A 26,955-nucleotide genomic window follows, 5' to 3' on the forward strand; every position below is an offset into this window, starting at 1 on the left:
AGACATCAAAATATGTTGTAATGGATTCCAAGGGAATTAATTATCATTCAACACATTCTACAACGTGTATTTCTGCCCATATTAGCTCAGATACACCGGTAGGATTGTCAAACGTTTGCCTGCCGACAGTACTTAGCACCACTGAACAGTGTCGGCAGTCAATCTCTTTTGTGTTCACACAGCAAAGACCTTGAAGTCGTCAGCCACTCAGCCTTGTTAAAATACTCCAAACCAGAAGGTGGCAGCAGCGTTGTTTGGCAATGCATGTCTGTGTGTGTTGCTTAGTTTATGGTCTAGATTCCAATGTAAGCTAGCTAGCTGCACTAATGTTGCTATTTTGTAGAAAGCCCTTGTTGATATTATCCAAATGGCCACAGCTAGATAACTACCTAGCAAGATGACGGAGAAACAATTTAATTCACTCTCCATAATCCCATACTGCCAGTTAGCATATTCGCTAGCTAGCACAACATAGCTAGCTAGCTAGCTAAGGACACTGCACTAACTCTACAGCTAACAAAGGCAGCTGATTTACGATTTAATTATAATGTCAATACTAGCTACAGTGGTTAGCTAGCTTGGAGGAAGTATTTTGTTTTGTGCATTGTCTGTGCGCTTAGCTAACTACCATCCCATAGCCTACATTGCATATGAAGTGTGACTGGCTCATGACATTCAACCATGAATGTACGAGGAAAATGCCCTCTTTTTTTATTTTTAATTGTCACTCATGTTGGCTCTCCACGTGGGGGTTCGTGCTCTCTGATTGGCTCAAAGTCAAGTTGTTGGCCACTGACATGATTTGCGAATCTACAAGTAGAAATGTCAGGTTCGTTGCCATCGGGTCAGCATGCAGCAGGTGCCGCTTTTTTTTAGCAAGAGATGGAATGGCCTCCCACTGTGATAAGTACCTATTGGCAGTCAATGAAATGTATTTATAAAAACCTGTTCCATCCAGCCAACACCAAAATGGGGCTGAGCACAAAAGCTGGTAGCTGTGTGAGAGTGAGAAAAAAATTATGGTATTCTTTCTTATTTGTGAGCTATATTCCTCATTCTTGGGTTGTATCCACATAGCTGTGAATAGGGTGAATCATTCTCTGACCTTGTCGAGGTTTGACTTAACTAGCTAGGCCTGCAAATTTCCCACAGAGGGGATAATTTCATGGCTTATATTTACCATGTCGGGATGATCCCCACTCACCTAGAATGAGTCAGGCAACTGACGACTGAGGAGTAATGAAAATGGAAGGAGACGTGCATGTAAGGTGTGTGTGTGCGTGTGTGTGTGAGTGCGTGCGTGTCAGTGTGTATCTGTGAAGGGACTAGCTGTGACCTTGAGTGGCACTCTGTCTCACATGGGAAACGATAAGCTGCTAAAGCAAACACATCTGGCTCTGTTGGTCTAACTGCCACAGTGGGCTGATCCCGCTGTAAAAACGTGTGACAACTCTCTGACAACCATCTGACAACTCTCTGACAACCATCTGACAACCATCTGAGAACCTGGGAGTTGTTGTAGCAGGAAGGGAGGGCAGGGCTTCTGGCGGACTGACAGTGAGGCAGTAGGTATAGGTACGATGCGATGCGTGATGCAAACCCACTCACACAGGGGCAAGGTGATCATATAGACCAGGGATCATCAACTAGATTCAGCCGCGGGCCGTTTTTTCTTGAGCGGATGGTCGGGGGGCTGGAACATAATTACAAATAATTTGACTGCTAAATGACCGCAAGAATCCCAAACAGATATAATGTTAGATATAATTTCAAACCTTGCTTACATTTGTATACGATCACGTGTCTCTCTATTATGCGTGGGAATACTTGGGAACAGATTTTGCAAATGTAAATCACTTGGAGCTGATCTCCTGGTGTTTTTACAGTCTTTTATGTCAAAAAATAAATAAATACAAAAGTATTTTTTGGCTCAGAATACTTGGGGGACCAAATAAAACCACCCGCGGGCCAAATTTGGCTTCGGGCCGCCAGTTGGGGAACCCTGATATAGACACTTCCTCTACTGATGTGTGTATTGGGAAATAAAACTAAATTAAAACAAAAAGTAAAAGCAGCAAACCTTGGTGGTGGTGCCAATGTTCCTGTTCAAGCCCTATCTAGTCAGTACCATTCACTGCCTCTTATTCATATCAATTTTAGGCTGTACGCCCATGGTTGAATCCATTGACTGTTCGAAAGAAATTGAAATCTGTACAGACAAGTAGGCCCATAGGACAGTGGTGTGGGTTGGAGGGATTTTAGAGAGAAAAGAGAGGTGATGCATCAAAGATATGCATCAAAGAAGTCCGTTCCTGACAGGAAGACGAGTTGCTGTGGTAACGCCTCAGTGGAAATGTGAATGCCCTGGTAATATGCTTATAGGATAGACAAAATAAAGAATAAAAGGACAAGTGACGACAACAAATTCAGGTTACAATGTAGCCTTCAGAAGAGAGGTTATCTTCATGCTGTATAATGAAATTTTATTACTGTACATACCTGTAATCACAGTGAGAAACTGCCCCTGAATTAATGAGGACTTCTGTACAGAATCACCTTAATTCAGCCCTTTCATTTTCAGAAACTATTCCTGTCCAGCTTGTCTGAAAGATTATGATAGTTTGCAATATAATGTTTTTAGACTAATCTGGTTGGAATGAAGGGTAATCTGGAAGGAAATATGCAGAACAAGTGCAGTGATAATTTCAAGTGAAGAATAGTGAAGTTGTTTGAGTGGGCTGTTCATGACCACATGACCATCTCTGTGTGGATCTAGGCTATAATGGTACCCTGAGGGGAAATGACAGTTACTCACAGTTTTCCATGTAATATGCTTCCTGTTTATACTGTTGAGGAAGGAAGAATAGGCAATTGCCTAACAACGCCCCCAATATGTCTTCTACTCAGGTATCATCACCCACAAACTTCCCAGGAAAGGCTTAATTATGCAAACAGCTCAACGTGAATTCCTAATTCGCCCACACTACCAACTACTCGGATCGTACCATCAGGAAGCAAAATCCAAAATTCCCTGGTACTTTTTCAAACTCCTACTCGGCTATACTTCAATAAACATTGTAGGCCTATTGCAACAAGCTTTGGATAAAAGCGTCTGCTAAATGGCATATTATTATTATTATTAACAAACTGCCCTTGACATTACAAGGAAAATATGAATATCCAAGGAACCATGTGAATGTTGTACCACACAGTGTGAGTGGTATAGTCATGTTTGTAACAAGGCAACCAATAACATTAATAGTCAAAATAATCACAATTATTATTTTTGTTCATCTAACCTTATCACAAACGGATTTTATAAGAAGGAAAAATACTAGCTTGGCAGCTGACCTCCTTGATGTGAAACAAACATCAGAAACGTGTCCGACCCGTTGAACCGTGCCCTGGTCTGGTCTGGTCTGGTCTGCTGCAACGATAAAAGCAAGGCCACCAAAACAAGTGGCCTTTTGTTGGGTCTTTCTCAGTGAGTGTTTGTATACCCTGTTTCACAACCAGGATAAAGATGCTTATTTCCTGGGCCCTCTGACCCAATTAAAAGGTCATAATGAAGCTTTGGTCTAAATGCAGCAGAACACACAGTAGAACACACAGTAGAACACACAGCAGAACACACAGTAGAACACACAGCAGAACACATAGCAGAACACACAGTAGAACACACAGTAGAACACACAGCAGAACACACAGTAGAACACACAGCAGAACACATAGCAGAACACACAGTAGAACACACAGTAGAACACACAGCAGAACACACAGCAGAACACACAGTAGAACACACCTCCCGAGTGGCACAGTGTTCTAAGGCACTGCATCGCAGTGCTAGCTGTGCCACTAGAGATCCTGGTTCGAATCCAGGCTCTGCTGTAGCCGGCCGCAACCGGGAGACCAATGGGGCGGCGCACAATTGGTCCAGGGTAGGGGAGGGAATGGCCGGCAGGGAGGTAGCTCATTTGGTAGAGCATGGCGTTTGCAACGCCAGGGTTGTGGGTTTGATTCCCACGGGGGGCCAGTATGAAAATAAAAAAGAATAATGTATGCACTAACTGTAAGTCGCTCTGGATAAGAGCGTCTGCTAAATGACGTAAATGTAAAACACACAGTAGAACACACAGTAGAACGAACACACAGCAGAACACACAGCAGATCGCAGAACGAACACACGGCAGAACACACAGCAGAACCCACAGTAGTCTTCACCCTGATTATGAATGAGGCCAGCCATACGCTTTCTATTCTTGATTGGATAAGGCTGACGACTGTATAGTCAGCTCCAATTCAGATGAGGATGACCATTGTAATAGACTAGGCTTATGTTTGAAGTAGTACTATAATATATAATAATATACACTACCAGTCAAAAGTTTGGACACACCTACTCATTCAAGGGTTTTTCTTTATTGCTACTATTTTCTACATTGTAGAATAATAGTGAAGATATCAAAACTATGAAATAACACATATGGAATCATGTAGTAACCAAAAAAGTGTTAAACAAATCAAAATATATTTTATATTTGAGATTCTTCAAATAGCCACCCTTTGCCTTGATGACAGCTTTGCAACTCTTGGCATTCTCTCAACCAGCTTCATGAGGAATGCTTTTCCAACAGTCTTGAAGGAGTTCCCACATATGCTGAGCACTTGTTGGCTGCTTTTCCTTCACTCTGGGGTCAAACTCATCCCAAACCATCTCAATTGGGTTGAGGTCGGGTGATTGTGGAGGCCAGGTCATCTGATGTAGCACTCCATCACTCTCCTTGGTCAAATAGCCCTTACACAGCCTGGAGGTGTGTTTTGGGTAATTGTCCTGTTGAAAAACAAATGATAGTTCCACTAAGCCCAAACCAGATGGGATGGCGTATCGCTGCAGAATGCTGTGGTAGCCATGCTGGTTAAGTGTGCCTTGAATTCTAAATAAGTCACAGACAGTGTCACCCCCACACCATCACACCTCCTCCTCCATGCTTCACGTGGGAACCACACATGCAGAGATCATCCATTCACCTACTCTGCGTCTCACAAAGACACGGCGGTTGGAACCAAAAATCTCTCATTTGGACTTATCAGACCAAAGGTCAGCTTTCCACCGGTCTAATGTCCATTGTTCGTGTTTCTTGGCCCAAGCAAGTCTCTTCTTATTATTGGTGTCCTTTAGTAGTGGTTTCTTTGCAGCAATTCGACCATGAAGGCCTGATTCACGCAGTCTCCTCTGAAGAGTTGATGTTGAGATGTGTCAGTTACTGTAAAAATAAAGAAAAACCCTGGAATGAGTAGGTGTGTCCAAACCTTTGACTGGTACTGTATATATATTTTATTTTATTTTTTATATTGACTGAAAACCAACTGTAACCTTCAAAGAGCCCCCTACTGGATAAGAGTTATCACTTTTATATGCCATTTAGCAAATAAAGCTATTGGTAAACATAATGTGGACTACAGTAATACCATAGTAAATGAGTAGTATAAACATTGTGATGCAGATTTTCCAAAGACGGAAATGAAGGACATATTAGTATAAGCTGGAAGTAGAGGCCTAACAATTGTTGTTCACTAGTTTACTCCAATTAGGGAAGGGGTGGTGGGGTTGGAAAGTAATAAAAGGAAATATATATTTAAAAAAAAAGGATATGTATATATATGTATTTCTATGTATTTCTATGTATGTATGTATGTATGTATGTATGTATGTATGTATGTATGTATGTATGTATGTATGTATGTATGTATGTGTATGTATGTATGTATATATATATATATTTGCGAGAGAAAAAAACATATGGGGATGGAAGTTACAATCTATCTGCAATATTAAAGCTGATCTACCCCCTAAAAAAAACACCAAAAAACAACAACACCAATTACAATAAAAACAAATAGAGGACATTTTGTCCCTGTTAGATATAATCAGTTCAAACTGCATTTATCATAGGAGGAAGAAGATGAGTATCTCTGTCAACATCACATGGTCAGAGGCCAGTCATCCAGGTGTGTCTTGGCTCCTGCGAAAGGATGACGTGTTCTGTTTGATATGCTGCAGGGCTGTGGCCTGTCAGCTCACCAGTAGTGAGTCACCACAGTGACATAGTCTGCTCCTCACCGCCTGGTCGGCTGCCTGCCTGCCACCGGAGATAGAGCTGATCAAATCATTGGAGCAGAGGAGAGGCATGTGTCATGTAGATGTTGACACACTGCTCCTTACTTTAAAAAGCTGCTTTGAAAAGTTATCCAGGTTTTTGCTCTTTTTTGATAATACCCTCTAGTATATCGGCCATTTTTTTCCAAAAATATTTGCAGGTTTGAGTATGAATTGTCTCTTCAGGAAGTGTTTGTAACCTTGGTTCACCTTACCTACTTGTTTTCCTCTTTCAAGACATAGCTCAAGTGTTGTTCCATGGTGTTGCAATTAACGACTAGTGTTGATTGAGGAGACGAGAGAGCTGTGGCTCTTGGGATGAAAAATGACACACTTAAAGAGACCCCAGTGAGTAATAGCCCGTCTTCCTGCCAGCTCTGGAGGTCCATGCAGGCAAACACACAAAGCAGGGAGACAGGAGGTGTGTGTGTTTGTGTGTATGTGTGTGCGTCTGTACGTGCGTGCATGTGTGCGTGTGTACTTGAGCTGAGCTTGCCGGTGCAGAGAGAAACAGAGGATGTCAGTGCTGAGGGTCAATCAAGAGCAATCAGTAGAAGGAACTGAGCGAGCAGGTGGGTATGTATAGGTGTGTGTTTACTGGTCTTGAGTTTACATGGCATAGGAGAGGTGCTGGGTATGGAAATAGTAGTGTATCTCTCCATCTCCTCCTTACCTGCCTCTGTAATACAACACAGTTCATGTTTGCTTGAAGGCTTGAATAGATTATTGGTATGAATGCACTTGTGGGTGTCACACTTGGCCCTGAGTCTCTGTGAATCCTAATGTTCTGCTTTATCACCCTTCCCTTCCTGCCTAATGGAATGTGACAATAAAGCCAAGAAAATAAAACCAAATTATCTCATGTGTTCACTGAGGTGACAGTGAAAAATGTGTTGTTTCAGGCCGGTAATTGGTTTATTGCAGTTTCTGCCATAACATTAGTAGGCATGTAGTGCGCAAAACGATACATGGCCTCTGCATGAGCCTCCTAGTGGCTGTAAATAGAGTACATGACTCAGCTGTGGTGGTGAATGGACTTCTTGCAGTATTCATTACTGTTAGCATGAACAGTCCTATGGAAGGGTAGAGATGGTCCCAGCTACAGTATGAGGAGAGAGAGCATTTTACCCATTCCCAATATTTCAGCAAATGCACACAGACCGGATCAGCAATTTAACATGTGATTGCTTAAGTTATTGTAGCCATTTATCGCATGTTCAGACAGAGGAAGTAAGCCTATACTGCTTATTTGCTGGTTATATGACTATAAGATAGGAGCATACAATAATTAGGCCTAAGCATGCACACTTAAATCATCACAATGGCCCTGTTGTTTATGCTTCTCTTACAGTCTAAAGAGCCTTCCTTGTCTCAGACTCAGTCTCCCCACACCCTCCAGCCATTCCATTCCCTTACTCAAGGTTGTGATTCAGCTTGGAGCTGTGTGTGTGTGTGTGTGTATGTGTGTGTGTACGTGTGTGCGCTTTTGACTGCTATTACATCCCTTAGCCTCACAGGAAGCTGGGTGCGATGGTTATTACAGTCCCAGAGCTGCACAGGAAGCCAATTCAATCTGTGATAATGGAATTGACCTGACCCTGGGGGCTGTGCTCTGACATGGTTCCTCCTGGGCCCAGCCTCTCTGAGGGAGAAAGGGAGCAATGGAAGGAGAGTTGGACAGAAGGATGGCAGGGATGGACTTCTTCTCCCAGCGCACAGAGGGAGGTTACTTAATTTATTAAGTGCAACTGGAGCAGGTGAGTAAATAGAACATGGAATGGTGTGGCTAAGTAACCCCCCTCGTAGAAATCTACACGCTCACCACCCCTGATAAACAACATCCTGCACAATACAACAACATGAGGCCAGCTCAGGTCACTCTATGAATGTAAAACAAAAATAATATTTTCCCAATTTGGGATCAATAAAGGACTACTCTACTCTACTCTCTGAATGTAACCTGATTAATTTTGTATTGAAGTAATACAGTGTATTGACCATTGTTGTTATGTCCTATAAGGTTTATTGAACCGTTTAAATTACCTATATCTTCATCTAACAGCTCCATGTCAGGAGCACTATGCAGGACAGGACATGCTCAACATGTTAAAGTAAAATAAGGACAAAGCAGATCAATTAGAGCGCAGTGTCCGTCCGTATACTACCCAGTTCCAGACCATGCAGGGGCGTATCCTGTGGCCTCTTCCTCCTCTGATTACCATGTGAAAGGTCGTCCTGTGAGGCTGAATGGCACAGGGCTCCTTGTAGCCGCCATGCTCTAATTAGGCATGGTAATTAAAAGACGGTCTGTCTCTTTGTAGTGACATCTGGTTCCCCGTCCACCTCCTGTATCAGGGGTGGAGAAACAGGCCAAACAAAACCAGGGAGTGGGCTATGACTTCCTCCCCACCATGACAAGGCACGGGGTGAGAGGTCAGGGACAGGAAGAGCTACCACTGGATCTCGAGGTGCTAAAATGTGTGTGTGTGTGTGTGGTGTGGTGGTATGTGTGTGTTTTTCTCTCCAGTGTCCAGAAGTCTGTACATATGTAAACTGATCTTGAAGGGGTCCTCTGTATGTTTTCCGTTACAGACGGAAATGTGTATTTCTAGCCTAAGTGATATTATGTACGCATTCAAAGTCATCTTAGAACTCACATGCATGTGTTCTTTCTTTCTGTTGACAGTGCGGAGTGCTAATACATTACATGGGCCTTGGGCTCTTAGGCAGAATGTTTTGAGCTATGTGCCCTTACTGGAGGCAGACGGCCTGCTTTTGTGTTTCCTCTGTGTAGGAGTTAGAGAAGGAGATAGAAGCCTGCCCTACAGTGTGCATTGAAATACAGATGCTACATTAATGCAACAGGATCAATACAGCAGTCTGTGAGAAGGTAAATGGAATGGGTTTAATTATTCTGCACAAAACAGGGAAGAATACAGAACACACACAGACCAGAATGTCGATACTACAGATGTAGGATCTTAATTTGAGCCAGTTTGCTACAGCAGGACAATAATCCTGTATCAACAGGAAATGTGAATTATTATGTGGATTATAATTAATGGACATTTCTTTTAGGGATTAATACTTTTTTTGTTAGGGAAAATCAAGTCTGACATATTAAAGTGAATATTACGGACTTTAGAAGCCTTTTCAACATCGAATACACTACAAGTTCTCCTGCTGTGCAGGAAAATTCTCAGCAACAAAAGAGTGATCAAATTAAGATCCTATATCTATATTCCACATGAAATTCAAATGGAAAAAACAAGAGTGACTCATGCATTACTCCTATTGACACAAATCAGCTATTATTTACCTTTTGTCTCCAGCCTGTCTGTAATAGTGCAAGCAATGTCTAAAGTGTGTTCATGTGTGCTGACAACAGGTTTATGCAGTGTGCACATGGGATCTTAATTACATTTACATTTTAGTCATTTAGCAGACGCTCTTATCCAGAGCGACTTACAGTTAGTGAATACATATTTTTTTTATACTGGCCCCCCGTGGGAATCGAACCCACAACCCTGTGGTTGCAAACGCCATGCTCTATCAACTGAGCTACATCCCTGCCGGCCATTCCCTCCTCTACCCTGGACGACGCTGGGCCAATTGTGCGCCGCCCATGAGTCTCCCGGTCGCGGCCGGCGGCGACAGAGCCTGGATTCGAACCAGGATCTCTAGTGGCACAGTTAGCACTGCGATGCAGTGCCTTAGACCACTGCGCCACTCAGGAGTACATCACCCTGTTCCAGCAGAAATTTTCTGAAATGCAGGAAATGTAAAACTTGTAGTGTATTTGACGTTTAAAAAGGATTCTGATATGCATAATTTCCACTTAGAAATCTCAGACTAGATTTTCCCTTACTAAAAATGTATCAACCCCTACAAAAAATGACATTAATTATAATCCACAAAATAATAACATTTTCCTGCTGTAGCAAACTGGCTCAAATTAAGATCCTACATCTGTAGCAACGCTGGACAATAGTATTCTGTAGAATTTATAGGAACATTATCCAGGATAAGCAGCATATCTTACCGTTAATAGATTTGTTCACTAACTAGGACTGAGCTACTGTTGTGCTTGTGTTTTTCATAAGAAAGTGAGAGTTTCTACATTCAAATATCTTGCATTATCAGGGATTTACTACTTGTGATTGACAGAAAAACTGAGTGGAAACATTATTACCTACAAAATCATCAGTACATAGTAAATGCATAATAATATTTGACATAACTTTTTAAATGAACATTACATTTAAAAAATAAAGTATGACATCTGATGGAATTGTGTTTCCAGGTAATACAGAGTACATTACATGATATGGAGAAATAAGTAATGATTTATATAATCACAATCTGTCTACTGAAAAAATAGCTCAATTACTATCCTAATGATCAGATACATTATCATATTTTCAGTCTATCATAATCTTTAATAAATATGGATGAAAATATATTATACAGTACTAATAATTAACCTTTAAGAGTGCTCTAGCATTGCTATAATTTTAGAGTAAATATTGAACATATAAAAACATTTAAATAACATTTACATTATGAGATATCCATCGACATATTCACATTCACCTAAAACAGCTTGCACTTCATTGCCATTCATAAGATATATTTGTTCCCTCCACTATAATAAACAAAAGGTTTAATGTGAAGATGTCTGTCTGTGTGAGGGTGAGAGCTTCATGATAACAAGCAGCCAGACAATGGGCTAGGTACCTTTGAGTAGCTAGGACGAACCGTTGCTAAGCACTTCTGGTTGCTAAGTGAGAGTGAGAGGGGGAACATTTGAGGAGCCCTTGGTGCAATGCTGAAATCTGAGGGCATTCCTTGATGTCTGGTGCTGCTGCAGAACTGTTTCAACCCCCTGTCATATGACAGGCTAACGGTGCAGCAATAGAGACAGTCCTAAAGCATCCATCGGTTTTTTTCAAGGTTAAATAAACACACATATAAAACAACAACAACAATCTTAAAATAGGGCAACAATCTAATGTAGGCTGCAGTATGTAACTATATTGCAATCATTGACAGCAAATTGACAATAAAAAATCAGCAATTTATAATCAGCATAATAATGTATTTTATATAGTGCTTTTCATTACAAAGACAATCTCAAAGAATATGTAAAAACAAACAAAACAAATGTAGAGATCTGGCAGGTCTTGGGCGATGTTCTTCCACAGCTTCAGATGATAAGGTGTTGTTCAGCCAGGTAGTTCAGAAAGGCTGGGCAGTAGATTTAGCGGAGAAAGCTTCGGTGACACAGAGAGAGAGCAGCGTCAGTTACTTAGACAGGCCCGGAGCTCTTCATCAGGTAGGTAGGGCAGGATAGTCCACTACTGAAGTGTAGCACACACCTGGGTACAGGGACAGCTCTAGCCTTTTTTGGGGCCCTAAGCGAGATTAATCATGCAATTCTACTTATTTAGCCATGGGGCAGAGATACATTTTTGCAGTTTTAAAGCTAATATCATGCAATTCTACCCATTTTGCCATAGGGTGGAGAGACATTTTTGCAGTTTTTAAGCTACTTTCCTGCAATTCTACGCATTTTATCATGACTTAAGCAATGTTAACGGTATCAGAGTGAGAGTGACTAACAAAATCAATAGGGGCCCCCTGGAAGTCAGGGCCCCTGGGCACGTGCCCTGCGTTCCCAGTCGGTATTCGGCCATGATTAGCCTACTACTAGTTTAGATAACTGGCTAGACTAACTTACCAATGTAAAAATTGTTAGCTGACATAGCTAATTGAGGTTGAGGGCCCCCTAGTGGCCCTGCCTTGGTGATGTTTAGGCAGCTATAAGCGCCAGAAAGACCACCACACCTCGGCAGTAGTCAGGAAACAGTTCCCTTCGAGGCGGACTCAAGAACAGAGATATGACACGGTCACTGTTTTCAGTCCTGTTCTGGACAATATACAGTATCAAGATGTGAATATCAACATCATCTTTAAAAATCAGTACAGGAAGATCGAGTGACTGGTAATAACTAAGACCAGCACATACTGGGGTCCTCGAGGAACGTTAAGGGCCACTGCTACAGCAGGGCCTCTCCTGGTCCTATCCACTTGCCTCTCAGTGTCCATGCTTTGGTCTTTAGGGTGGACCATCAGGCAGGTCTGAGGCACTGCTCTCCAGCTCCAGCCCAGTGAAGCTCACCATTGGGGGGACAGTGGGCCGGGACACAGGCAGCCATTTGTACTGGAGGTCCTGTGAGTAGGGGCTCAAGTCCCAGTCATAGTGCGGGAGTAAGTACCCACACGCTGCCTGAAACACAAATACAGATGTCCTTCTGGTGGCAATAGAGATGTACCATTATGTCCCTTTAAGACGCAACACATTAGGCTACATATACAATAGAGATGTCCCTTTAAGACACAACACATTATGTCCCTTTAAGACACAACACATTATGTCCCTTTAAGACACAACACATGAAGTCCCTTTAAGACGCAACACATTAGGCTACATGTACAATAGAGATGTCCCTTTAAGACACAACACATTATGTCCCTTTAAGACGCAACACATTATGTCCCTTTAAGACGCAACACATTATGTCCCTTTAAGACGCAACACATTATGTCCCTTTAAGACGCAACACATTAGGCTACATGAATAATCACTCTGGCTATTCTGGCTAATGAGCGCCAAATAACAGCGCTGCTTGTGTCATAGTGTCCTGTTCGTCCACTGCAGAGTGGCCTTTTGGCAGGATCTCTGAAGTGACCAGTTTGATGCTAACAGTACATGAGTGACAGATCATCCTTGCCTCTCCTCTCTCTCCCGAGTGAGTGCCTTTGCCAGGGGCGGTAAGGGGAAGGGCATAAGGGGGAGGGAAGGGGATAAGGGAGAGGGAAGGGGAGGGAAGGGGGTAAGGGAGAGGGAAGGGGAGGGAAGAGGGTAAGGGGGAGAGAAGGGGGTAAGGGGGAGGGAAGGGAGGGGAGGGAAGAGGGTAAGGGGGAGAGAAGGGGGTAAGGGGGAGGGAAGGGGAGGGAGGGAAGAGGGTAAGGGGGAGGGAAGGGAATAAGGGGAGGGAAGGGGGTAAGGGGGAGGGAAGGAAGGGAAGGGAAGGGAAGGGGGTAAGGGGGAGAGAAGGGGGTTAGGGGGAGCGAAGGGAAGGGGGGAAGGGGGAGGGAAGGGGGTAAGGGGGAGGGAAGGTGGTGGGAAGGGGTCTCCTCTCTGGTCTCTGGTCACACCCATCCCATTCACTAGTCTGGCCAAGACTGCCAGCCACCTCTCTAGTGATGGTGCCTCAGTAATGACCACACTGCTGCAGTTGGGATGGGCCAGGTAATAAATCACAAGGATAAGGAGAGAGCATGTTTAGGACGGATTCCATCAGGCTATTATTCCAAAGCATGCGATTTAAAAAGCTAAAAAAAGGTTTTCGAAGCATGACACTAATTTACTGCTTTTGAAGGAAACCCCATTTCTCTTCTCTTAATATATTATTTTATGCTTAAATGGAAATATATGATTGGCTTTACTTAGATATAATATATATCAACCCTTAGAGTATATCCATGACTCTGAAACTCACATCTTGTCACCTCTCATACCACTCTTATACAGTAGTAGTGTTCTTGGTTTTGCTGTAGAGAGAACCCACTGGGCACAGACGTCAGTTCAAAACATGTCACCATCTCATTGGATTTAGGTTAAAAGTTGAAAAATACGAAATTCCCTTAGGTTGATGACCATTTGCAAATCCAATCAGTTTTCCACATTGACTCAACGTCATCACAAAATGACGTGGAAACAATGACGTGGAAACAACGCTGATTCAACCCGTTTTTGCCCAGAGAGAAAGCCCTGCTGATGTGTGTGGGTGTGGAGGCTGCCATGTGTAAAGGAGGATGACAAATGGACTGTCCCCTCAGGGATGGCCTGGGTTTGGGGGGCTGGCCACGCTGGATTTCACTAAGACAAACAGTGATGCCTCATCTCTTCCATGACATGAGCCCGCCCCCCGCCCCCCAGAATTGGTATGTCTGGGTGAAATATTAACGTCACTGCCCACTGCAGCTTGTTAGCAGCCTTGACATGACAAGACAGCATATCACTTTACAATGCAACATCACCTAGGATCTGAACTTAAGAGTTGTGAATGTGTCTCAAGTACCACAATGGACACTTAGGGGCCTATCCAGTATATACCATCAAAACCTGTTACTGGGTGTCTGTACACAACAGGGAGGAATTCCAGTCTAGTCAACATATGAGAGTAATGTGTTATTACTTTTAGAAAAACATCAACATTGCTTTTATGGCGTTGAGGTTTTGACCTGAGCTAGGTAAAGTGGCTGTTTTGATACAACAGACTCAGTACAGCTCATCCTCTCAAACCACCTTCTGTCTGTTGTCATGGTAACTGTCTCAAAGATATGCTTTCTGCTCTGGCTCTGTCATCAGTTATCAGTTACTCAGAGAGACACAATATCTCATATATGAGTTTGAGACCTATACAGTATTTTCACTATAGGCCTACTTACACCATAATTAAGTAATGGCACGATGGAGTGCATTCCATTGCTACAAACAAAACACCTAAGCCAGCTAACCAGTTCTTATAGCAGCCATATGGCAGCCTTTGTCAGTCAGCTCATCTGTATGGAGGAGGCAGTGTAAGTATACTTCAGCATCAGCTCTCCCATGATCAGATGATCAGGGTTGAGTCATCCCTCACAACAGCCCTGTCTGTCTGCATGCACTAAATCATTGAATAGGATAAGGGAGGGTGATTATTTTCTCTGAGAAAAAAAAAAGATCTAGGCCCCGTGTAGCTCAGTTGGTAGAGCATGGCGCTTGCAACGCCAGGGTTGTGGGTTTGATTCCCACGGGGGGCCAGTATGAAAAATGTATGCACTCACTAACTGTAGGTCGCTCTGGATAAGAGCGTCCGCTAAATGACTAAAATGTCAATGTAAAATGTATGGAAGTTGATGACGTCTGTAAGCACACACCAGCTCCTCCTGTTAAAATGCTGTGCCTTGGGAGTCTCTTACTACTGCATAGTTCTGAAGATCTGCAATTCCCAGGGTGAATGATGGGATGGATGAAGTACTGTGGTGGTACCTACCGTCTATATGACTGACAGTATCTGGTTCTCTTGGATGAAAAGCAATAGAGAGTGAGTCATACTCCCTGCTGAGTGGATGGTAATCTCCCAGAGCCTTGTCTATCAGTGGGCATTAGAGAGCTCAGCTCAGTACGTCAGAGGAAGCAGGCTGATCTGGCAGGATAAGGCGCCTCCCAAATGGCACCTTATTCCCTATATAGTGCACTACTTTTGACCAGAGCCCTAAAAGGGAATATGGTGCCATTTGGGACACAGCCAAGGTAGTAGGAACCCAGCCTCCCTCACCGCCCCACAGAGGTCTGATATGATCTGCCCGCCAGGCCAGGAGGACGTAGTGTGGTGTGTATGTGGGGGCTTAAGCAGCTGCTGTTGATAAAACAATCGTTGCTGTGTTGGTTTTCAGAGTGCAATTACTGGACATCACGTGTCACCACCACTGGCCGACCCTGACTGCGAACAGCAAACATGGGACATCAATATCCCTGTCAACAGGGCCTGTCTCTCTGTGCCATAGACAGATAAGCAGAGAGCGCTCTGGTGACCAGACGCTATGACTCCTGCCCATCTAAGCCACCGGATATAGACTACCAGTACACACCCATGCCCACCACGTTATCATAGCAACCGGCAACAGGAAGTGGATCCCCGCCCATCTTCCTGTCGTCATGGCCGCAGCACACCTGTCCCCTTTCTCACCTGCCTCCCACTGAGTGTTCCGGGTCTGGACAGACAGAAGTGTCTGCAACCCAAATGGCACCCTATTCCCTTTGTAGTGCACTACGTTTGACCAGGGCCCATATGGCTCTGATCAAACGTAGTGCACTATATAGGGAATAGGGTGCCATTTGGGACGCATTCAGACAGGTTCAGTCAGCGGTTGCTAGCCTGGTAATGACGCCACAGAGGGCCCTGCACAGCTGGCCTTTTCTTACAAGCAGCCAATAGAATATCCACAGCAACACTTACCACCGTAACAACATTACCCCTTTAGCCAAGAGGAATCCCTACTGAACATCCCAGTCTTTGTCTCCTGAGTGGTGCTCTACTTACTGGAGAAACTGGCTGTAGACTTCAGGCACTGCAGACAGACCATTCCTATCTAAATGGTTGGTAATGTTGGACTTTTTTATTAATTCTTTACATAGACCTAATAGTATTTACTAAAGGACATTGGTAGCGTCATCTTTAATCCATACTTGATGCAGTAAAAAATATAAACGATAACTTTGGTCGAGAAAAATAAAATAATAGCAGCGATGAGCGGAGAGAAAAGAGATTAGAGTAGAAAGATGAGGGAGGAGAGGGAAGAGAGATGAGGGAGGAGAGGGAAGAGAGATGAGGGAGGAGAGGGAAGAGAGATGAGGGAGGAGAGGGAAGAGAGATGAGGGAGGAGAGGGAAGAGAGATGAGGGAGGAGAGGGAAGAGAGATGAGGGAGGAGAGGGAAGAGAGATGAGGGAGGAGAGGGAAGAGAGATGAGGGAGGATATGGAAGAGAGATGAGGGAGGAGATGGAAGAGAGATGAGGGAGGAGAGGGAAGAGAGATGAGGGAGGAGAGGGAAGAGAGATGAGGGAGGAGATGGAAGAGAGATGAGGGAGGAGAGGGAAGAGAGATGAGGGAGGAGATGGAAGAGAGATGAGGGAGGAGATAGAAGAGAGATGAGGGAGGAGAGGAAAGAGAGATGAGGGAGGAGATGGAAGAGAGATGAGGGAGGAGAGGGAAGAGAGATGAGGGAGGAGAGGGAAGAGGGATGAGGGAGGAGATGGAAGAAAGATGAGGGAGGCAAGGGAAGAGAGATGAGGGAGGAGAGGGAAGAGAGATGAGGGAGGAGATGGAAGAGAGATGAGGGAGGAGAGGGAAGAGAGATGAGGGAGGAGATGGAAGAGAGATGAGGGAGGAGATGGAAGAACGATGAGGGAGGAGAGGGAAGAGAGATGAGGGAGGAGATGGAAGAGAGATGAGGGAGGAGATGGAAGAAAGATGAGGGAGGAGAGGGAAGAGAGATGAGGGAGGATAGGGAAGAGAGATGAGGGAGGAGATGGAAGAGAGATGAGGGAGGAGAGGGAAGAGAGATGAGGGAGGAGAGGGAAGAGAGATGAGGGAGGAGAGGGAAGAGAGATGAGGGAGGAGAGGGAAGAAAGATGAGGGAGGAGAGGGAAGAGAGATGAGGGAGGAGAGGGAAGAGAGATGAGGGAGGAGAGGGAAGAGAGATGAGGGAGGAGAGGGAAGAAAGATGAGGGAGGAGAGGGAAGAGAGATGAGGGAGGAGAGGGAAGAGAGATGATGGAGGAGAGGAGAGGGAAGAGAGATGAGAGAGGAGAGGGAAGAGAGATGAGGGAGGAGAGGGAAGAGAGATGAGGGATGAGAGGGAAGAAAGATGAGGGAGGAGAGGGAAGAGAGATGAGGGAGGAGAGGGAAGAGAGATGAGGGAGGAGAGGGAAGAGAGATGAGAGAGGAGAGGGAAGAGAGATGAGAGAGGAGAGGGAAGAGAGATGAGAGAGGAGAGGGAAGAGAGATGAGGGAGGAGAGGAAAGAGAGATGAGGGAGGAGAGGGAAGAGAGATGAGGGAGGAGAGGAAAGAGAGATGAGGGAGGAGAGGGAAGAGAGATGAGGGAGGAGAGGGAAGAGAGATGAGGGAGGAGAGGGAAGAGAGATGAGGGAGGAGAGGGAAGAGAGATGAGGGAGGAGAGGGAAGAGAGATGAGGGAGGAGAGGGAAGAGAGATGAGGGAGGAGATGGAAGAGAGATGAGGGAGGAGAGGGAAGAGAGATGAGGGAGGAGAGGGAAGAGAGATGAGGGAGGAGAGGGAAGGGAGATGAGAGAGGAGAGGGAAGAGAGATGATGGAGGAGAGGGAAGAGAGATGAGGGAGGAGAGGGAAGAGAGATGAGGGAGGAGAGGGAAGAGAGATGAGGGAGGAGATGGAAGAGAGATGAGGGAGGAGAGGGAAGAGAGATGAGGGAGGAGATGGAAGAGAGATGAGGGAGGAGATGGAAGAGAGATGAGGGAGGAGAGGAAAGAGAGATGAGGGAGGAGATGGAAGAGAGATGAGGGAGGAGAGGGAAGAGAGATGAGGGAGGAGAGGGAAGAGAGATGAGGGAGGAGAGGGAAGAAAGATGAGGGAGGAGAGGGAAGAGAGATGAGGGAGGAGAGGGAAGAGAGATGAGGGACGAGATGGAAGAGAGATGAGGGAGGAGAGGGAAGAGAGATGAGGGAGGAGATGGAAGAGAGATGAGGGAGGATATGGAAGAACGATGAGGGAGGAGAGGGAAGAGAGATGAGGGAGGAGATGGAAGAGAGATGAGGGAGGAGATGGAAGAAAGATGAGGGAGGAGAGGGAAGAGAGATGAGGGAGGATAGGGAAGAGAGATGAGGGAGGAAATGGAAGAGAGATGAGGGAGGAGAGGGAAGAGAGATGAGGGAGGAGAGGGAAGAGAGATGAGGGAGGAGAGGGAAGAGAGATGAGGGAGGAGAGGGAAGAAAGATGAGGGAGGAGAGGGAAGAGAGATGAGGGAGGAGAGGGAAGAGAGATGAGGGAGGAGAGGGAAGAGAGATGAGGGAGGAGAGGGAAGAAAGATGAGGGAGGAGAGGGAAGAGAGATGAGGGAGGAGAGGGAAGAGAGATGAGGGAGGAGAGGGAAGAGAGATGAGGGAGGAGAGGAGAGGGAAGAGAGATGAGAGAGGAGAGGGAAGAGAGATGAGGGAGGAGAGGGAAGAGAGATGAGGGCTGAGAGGGAAGAAAGATGAGGGAGGAGAGGGAAGAGAGATGAGGGAGGAGAGGGAAGAGAGATGAGGGAGGAGAGGGAAGAGAGATGAGAGAGGAGAGGGAAGAGAGATGAGAGAGGAGAGGGACGAGAGATGAGAGAGGAGAGGGAAGAGAGATGAGGGAGGAGAGGAAAGAGAGATGGGGGAGGAGAGGGAAGAGAGATTAGGGAGGAGAGAAAAGAGAGATGAGGGGGAGAGGGAATAGAGATGAGGGAGGAGAGGGAAGAGAGATGAGGGAGGAGAGGGAAGAGAGATGAGGGAGGAGAGGAAAGAGAGATGAGGGAGGAGAGGGAATAGAGATGAGGGAGGAGAGGAAAGAGAGATGAGGGAGGAGAGGGAAGAGAGATGAGGGAGGAGAGGAAAGAGAGATGAGGGAGGAGAGGGAATAGAGATGAGGGAGGAGAGGGAAGAGAGATGAGAGAGGAGAGGGAAGAGAGATGAGGGAGGAGAGGGAAGAGAGATGAGGGAGGAGAGGGAAGAGAGATGAGGGAGGAGAGGGAAGATGGATGAGGGAGGAGAGGGAAGAGAGATGAGGGAGGAGAGGGAAGAGAGATGAGGGAGGAGAGGGAAGAGAGATGATGGGGGAGAGGGAAGAGAGATGAGGGAGGAGAGGGAAGAGAGATGAGGGAGGAGAGGGAAGAGAGATGAGGGAGGAGAGGGAAGAGAGATGAGGGAGGAGAGGGAAGAGAGATGAGGGAGGAGATGGAAGAGAGATGAGGGAGGAGAGGGAAGAGAGATGAGGGAGGAGATGGAAGAGAGATGAGGGAGGAGAGGGAAGAGAGATGAGAGAGGAGAGGGAAGAGAGATGAGAGAGGAGAGGGAAGAGAGATGAGGGAGGAGAGGGAAGAGAGATGAGGGAGGATAGGGAAAAGAGATGAGGGAGGAGATGGAAGAGAGATGAGGGAGGAGAGGGAAGAGAGATGAGGGAGGAGAGGGAAGAGAGATGAGGGAGGAGAGGGAAGAGAGATGAGAGAGGAGAGGGAAGAGAGATGAGGGAGGAGAGGGAAGAGAGATGAGAGAGGAGAGGGAAGAGAGATGAGGGAGGAGAGGGAAGAGAGATGAGAGAGGAGAGGGAAGAGAGATGAGGGAGGAGAGGGAAGAGAGATGAGAGAGGAGAGGGAAGAGAGATGAGGGAGGAGAGGGAAGAGAGATGAGAGAGGAGAGGAAAGGAGAGGAGTCACCTTGAGAAAAACGTTGTTCAGCTGGACGCCGATGCAGTTCCTGGGGCCGTTGCCTAGGCTGCAGAGGAGGTGCTCCTGTCCTGCGTTTCTGAGACAGACAAGAAAGCACAGCATAACCAATCATTACATAACAGTCTTCTCTTCCCAGTCTGTTTCATTTCTCTGTCCTCATATGACTAGAGCTGAGACCTCGGGGTGCTGTGGCTTGTAGCTGTCACGTCCTGCCATGGTGCAGAGATGTGGGGTGATGACCCTGGTGATTAAGTCAGCAGCATCAGGGAGCCAACAGAACAGACAATGCTATCACTGCCTTTAGGACTATGCAAGTAGAGACTGCCTACCATGGATTTCTATGTAAAGCAGTGCTATATATTCATATCATACCGAACAATTACATTTAAGTCATTTAGCAGACGCTCTTATCCAGAGCGACTTACAGTTAGTGAGTGCATACATTTTTTAAATACATTTTTTCCATACTGGCCCCCTGTGGGAATCGAACACACAACCCTGGCGTTGCAAACGCCATGCTCTATCAACTGAGCTACATCCCTGGCGGCCATTCCCTCCCCTACCCTGGATGACGCTGGGCCAATTGTGCGCCGCCCCATGGGTCTCCCGGTCGCGGCCGGCTACGACAGAGCCTGGATTCGAACCAGGATCTTTAGTGGCACAGCTAGTACTGCGATGCAGTGCCTTAGACCACTGCGCCACTCGGGAGGCTGGTTCGAATCCAGGCTCCCGAGTGGCGAGTGAATATGTACAATGGTTTGTACATATTCACAAATCCATCTAATTGACATCATGTTATATTGTCAAAGTACAGTATATTTCCATATACACGTGCAGGATCTTAATTTGAGCCAGTTTGCTACAGCAAGAAAATAATCCTGCAGCAACATGACATTTGAATTATTATGTGGATTATAATTAATGGACATTTTTGTATGGGTAGATACATTTTTAAGTTTGAAATTACTAACCTCTGAAGCCTTTTAAACCTCAAATACATGATAAGTTTAAAATGTCGTGCATTGCAGGAAAGTTCTCCTCGAACAGGGTGATCAAATTAAGATCCTACATCTGTATCAGTGGGACTGACAGCAGGAACTCACTCGTCTCTGCACCACACACATTAACTAACATGTTTTTGATATACTTCAGCTCTCTTTCTCCACTTTCATTACAGGAAGGAATTAAGCAGTGTGAGAGAGAGAAGAAACATATTGGCTTGCTCTGAGACATGAGTGTGGAATAATGCATTATGTGGACAGAGAGGAAGTGCAGGTTCTGAGTGGCAGAGCTGTATTTCCGACCGGATCATCGGATCCTGTGGTCAGTTTCAACACTGTTATTCTAATGTGTGAAATGGTTTTCCACCCCCCTTGTTGTGCTTCCTGGGAGTAATGCAACTGTGATAATGTAAACCATATTGAACAAACATACTTGAAATATTAGATGCAACAGAGTGTAGGGAAATGTATACATTATGTTCATGTAGGCATTTTCTACACTCAACCTGACAAAGGTACCCAATAAATAAGTGTTGCCTCCCCCTCTCTATCATTGTGTACCAGTGAGTATGCATTCAGTCACTATAACGCAGGGAGGGGGTCCATCACTCTGCTATGAGTCACACCTGCAGATGACTGACATATCAATCACCTCAGGGGTCAAGCATATCACAGTCTCCAGATAGCAATATAGAAGAGGTTGAAAAAAAACCACACAAACCATAACTGAATGTATAAAACCGTCATTGTTCAGTCAGAATGACAGGCAGAATGACTACTGTTTAGAGTATCTGAGTCTTTAGAATGTATGGTTGTTCAACATGTCTGCATGTTCAGTTAGAGTAGAATGTCTGATTGTATAAATGTGTTTAGATCAGTATGTTTATCGTCGTTATTAAGGTCAGAGTAAAAAAGATGCTTCGGGAGGAGGACCTGTATACTGTACGTGGCCATTCATATATCTACGTAGACAGGCACATAATGTGATTCCTGCACCTGGTGATCAAGTCTCGTTACATAACGGTGACCAATGTTCAAAGCCACAGTAATATCAAAATTAAACAATGTCATGATTAATACATATCTGTAGCAGTGACCCGCTCTGTGACTCACTGTGTGCTCAGAGAAGAAGGGCAGCTTTTGAGTCCTCTGAGCTCTGAATGTTCAAATTGGTTTATTCGTACGTATGGTGTTCTGAATAACGTGCTGATTACGATGATATGATGAATAAAAAATATATAAATGCAGAATATTCTTTGTTAAATTATATATTGTCATATCTAATCTAATCAATATATATATATATATATATATATATATATACAGTGGGGAGAACAAGTATTTGATACACTGCCGATTTTGCAGGTTTTCCTACTTACAAAGCATGTAGAGGTCTGTAATTTTTATCATAGGTACACTTCAACTGTGAGAGACGGAATCTAAAACAAAAATCCAGAAAATCACATTGTATGATTTTTAAGTAATTAATTTGCATTTTATTGCATGACATAAGTATTTGATCACCTACCAACCAGTAAGAATTCTGGCTCTCACAGACCTGTTAGTTATTCTTTAAGAAGCCCTCCTGTTCTCCACTCATTACCTGTATTAACTGCACCTGTTTGAACTCGTTACCTGTATAAAAGACACCTGTCCACACACTCAATCAAACAGACTCCAACCTCTCCACAATTGCCAAGACCAGAGAGCTGTGTAAGGACATCAGGGATACAATTGTAGACCTGCACAAGGCTGGGATGGGCTACAGGACAATAGGCAAGCAGCTTGGTGAGAAGGCAACAACTGTTGGCGCAATTATTAGAAAATGGAAGAAGTTCAAGATGACGGTCAATCACCCTCGGTCTGGGGCTCCATGCAAGATCTCACCTCGTGGGGCATCAATGATCATGAGGAAGGTGAGGGATCAGCCCAGAACTACACGGCAGGACCTGGTCAATGACCTGAAGAGAGCTGGGACCACAGTCTCAAAGAAAACCATTAGTAACACACTACGCCGTCATTGACTAAAATCCTGCAGCGCACGCAAGGTCCCCTGCTCAAGCCAGCGCATGTCCAGGCCCGTCTGAAGTTTGCCAATGACCATCTGGATGATCCAGAGGAGGAATGGGAGAAGGTCATGTGGTCTGATGAGACAAAAATAGAGCTTTTTGTTCTAAACTCCACTCGCCGTGTTTGGAGGAAGAAGAAGGATGAGTACAACCCCAAGAACACCATCCCAACCGTGAAGCATGGAGGTGGAAACATCATTCTTTGGGGATGCTTTTCTGCAAAGGGGACAGAACGACTGCACCATATTGAGGGGAGGATGGATGGGGCCATGTATCACGAGATCTTGGCCAACAACCTCCTTCCCTCAGTAAGAGCATTGAAGATGGGTCGTGGCTGGGTCTTCCAGCATGACAACGACCCGAAACACACAGCCAGGGCAACTAAGGAGTGGCTCCGTAAGAAGCATGTCAAGGTCCTGGAGTGGCCTAGCCAGTCTCCAGACCTGAACCCAATAGAAAATCTTTGGAGGGAGCTGAAAGTCCGTATTGCCCAGCGACAGCCCCGAAACCTGAAGGATCTGGAGAAGGTCTGTATGGAGGAGTGGGCCAAAATCCCTGCTGCAGTGTGTGCAAACCTGGTCAAGACCTACAGGAAATGTATGATCTCTGTAATTGCAAACAAAGGTTTCTGTACCAAATATTAAGCTCTGCTTTTCTGATGTATCAAATACTTATGTCATGCAATAAAATGCAAATTAATTACTTAAAAATCATACAATGTGATTTTCTGGATTTTTGTTTTAGATTCCGTCTCTCACAGTTGAAGTGTACCTATGATAAAAATTACAAACCTCTACATGCTTTGTAAGTAGGAAAACCTGCAAAATCGGCAGTGTATCAAATACTTGTTTTCCCCACTGTATATATATATATACACATACACTACCAGTCAAAAGTTTGGACACACCTACTCATTCAAGGGTTTTTCTTTATTTTTACATTGTAGAATAATAGTGAAGACATCAAAACTATGAAATAACACATATGGAATCTTGTAGTAACCAAAAAGGTGTTAAACTAATCAAAATATATTTTATATTTGAGATTCTTCAAATAGCCACCCTTTGCCTTGATGACAGCTTTGCACACTCTTGGCATTCTCTCAACCAGCTTCATGAGGTAGTCACCTGGAATGCATTTCAATTAACAGGTGTGCCTTCTTAAAAGTTAATTTGTGGAATTTCTTTCCTTCTTAATGCATTTGAGCCAATCAGTTGTGTTGTGACAAGGTATACAGAAGATAGCCCTATTTGGTAAAAGACAAAGTCCATATTATGGCAAGAACAGCTCAAATAAGCAAAGAGAAACAACAGTGCATCATTACTTTAAGACATGAAGGTCAGTCAATCCGGAAAATTTCAAGAACTTTGAAAGTTTCTTCAAGTGCAGTGGCAAAAACCATCAAACACAATGATGAAACTGGCTCTCATGAGGACCGCCACAGGAATGGAAGACCCAGAGTTACCTCTGCTGCAGAGGATACGTTCATTAGAGTTCCCAGCCTCAGAAATTGCAGCCCAGATAAATGCTTCACAGAGTTCAAGTAACAGACACATCTCAACATCAACTGTTCAGAGGAGACTGCGTGAATCAGGCCTTCATGGTCGAATTGCTGCAAAGAAACCACTACTAAAGGACACCAATAAGAAGAAGAGACCTGCTTGGGCCAAGAAACACGAGCAATGGATATTAGACCGGTGGAAATGTGTCCTTTGGTCTGGAGTCCAAATTGGAGATTTTTGGTTCCAGCCGCCGTGTCTTTGTGAGACAGATGGGTGAACGGATGATCGCCGCATGTAGTTCCCACCATAAAGCATGAAGGAGGAGGTGCTATGGTGTGGGGGTGCTTTGCTGGTGACACTGTCTGTGATTTATTTAGAATTCAAGGCACACTTAACCAGCATGGCTACCACAGCATTCTGCAGCGATACACCATCCCATCTGGTTTGGACTTAGTGGGACTATCATTTGTTTTTCAACAGGACAATGACCCAACACACCTCCAGGCTGTGTAAGTGCTATTTTACCAAGAAGGAGAGTGATGGAGTGCTGCATCAGATGACCTGGTCTCCACAATCCTCCGACCTCAACCCAATTGAGATGGTTTGGGATGAGTCGGACGGTAGAGTGAAGGAAAAGCAGCCAACAAGTGCTCAGCATATGTGGGAACTCCTTCAAGACTGTTGGAAAAGCATTCCAGGTGAAGGTGGTTGAGAGAATGCAAAGAGTGTGCAAAGGTGTCATCAAGGCAAAGGGTGGCTATTTGAAGAATTTCAAATTTCAAATATAAAATATATTTTGATTTGTTTAACACTTTTTTGGTTACTACATGATTCCATATGTGTTATTTCATAGTTTTGATGTCTTCACTATTATTAAAAAAAAAAAAAAAAAAAAAAACCTTGAATGAGTAGGTGTGTCCAAACTTTTGACTGATACTGTACATCTAAACAAGGCTGAAAAGTGAATGGTAGCAGGAATATATAAATACTTATAGTAATATACTAATGATAATATATACATGGAAAAGGGAGTAATACTGACCAGTATCAGGATAAAGATAGATACTAATGGTAATGTTAATCAATAATTAATGAACAGCAGCGTAGTGGTAATAATAAATCTAATCAATAATCATTTTAGCAGCAGCGTAGGTGAGAGGGGGAGCAGTACTTATTAGCCATTTAACAGATTTACATAATGTAAGTGCCTATGGGTTAGGGGTTAAGGGTTGTTTGTCGACCGTGCCCTAGTCACGGACTCAAGTCCCCAACTTTGCTCACAGAGGAATTTCCTTTAAAATAGCATCATTTCATGCACTGCCACCAAAACAACTCTCTCTCTCTCTCTCTCTCTCAATTCAATTAAATTCAAAGGGCTTTATTGGCATGGGAAACATATGTTTACATTGCCAAAGCAAGTGAAATACAGTGGGGGAAAAAAGTATTTAGTCAGCCACCAATTGTGCAAGTTCTCCCACTTACAAAGATGAGAGAGGCCTGTAATTTTCATCATAGGTACACGTCAACTATGACAGACAAAATGAGAAAAAAAAATCCAGAAAATCACATTGTAGGATTTTTTATGAATTTATTTTCAAATTATGGTGGATAATAAGTATTTGGTCAATAACAAAGGTTTCTCAATACTTTGTTATATACCCTTTGTTGGCAATGACACAGGTCAAACGTTTTCTGTAAGTCTTCACAAGGTTTTCACACACTGTTGCTGGTATTTTGGCCCATTCCTCCATGCAGATCTCCTCTAGAGCAGTGATGTTTTGGGGCTGTCGCTGGGCAACACAGACTTTCAACTCCCTCCAAAGATTTTCTATGGGGTTGAGATCTGGAGACTGGCTAGAGCCACTCCAGGACCTTGAAATGCTTCTTACGAAGCCACTCCTTCGTTGCCAGGGCGGTGTGTTTGGGATCATTGTCATGCTGAAAGACCCAGCCACGTTTCATCTTCAATGCCCTTGCTGATGGAAGGAGGTTTTCACTCAAAATCTCACGATACATGGCCCCATTCATTCTTTCCTTTACACGGATCAGTCGTCCTGGTCCCTTTGCAGAAAAAACAGCCCCAAAGCATGATGTTTCCACCCCCATGCTTCACAGTAGGTATGGTGTTCTTTGGATGCAACTCAGCATTCTTTGTCCTCCAAACACGACG

General features: G+C 44.5%; 1 protein-coding gene across 2 annotated transcripts in view; it reads right to left on the reverse strand.

Annotated features, from left to right (window-relative positions):
* Window positions 1–10,061: 10,061 nt before the first annotated feature.
* The window catches only part of LOC121573897 (beta-amyrin 28-monooxygenase), a 44,181-nt gene continuing 27,287 nt past the window's right edge, over window positions 10,062–26,955 (reverse strand). Inside the window, exons 10-12 of one of the 2 annotated variants that reach the window (XM_041886282.2) lie at window positions 20,202–20,289; window positions 12,252–12,446; window positions 10,062–11,430 (exon numbers count right to left, since the gene is read on the reverse strand). In XM_041886282.2, coding sequence (XP_041742216.1) covers window positions 12,276–12,446; window positions 20,202–20,289 — 259 coding nt within the window. In that variant the 3' untranslated portion in view covers window positions 10,062–11,430; window positions 12,252–12,275. The remainder of the gene's footprint in view (window positions 11,431–12,251; window positions 12,447–20,201; window positions 20,290–26,955) is intronic. The other variant, XM_041886283.2, reaches the window with a different exon arrangement.

Source organism: Coregonus clupeaformis, chromosome 9 (genome assembly GCF_020615455.1).
Source record: "Coregonus clupeaformis isolate EN_2021a chromosome 9, ASM2061545v1, whole genome shotgun sequence".
NCBI classification, from domain to species: domain Eukaryota; kingdom Metazoa; phylum Chordata; class Actinopteri; order Salmoniformes; family Salmonidae; genus Coregonus; species Coregonus clupeaformis.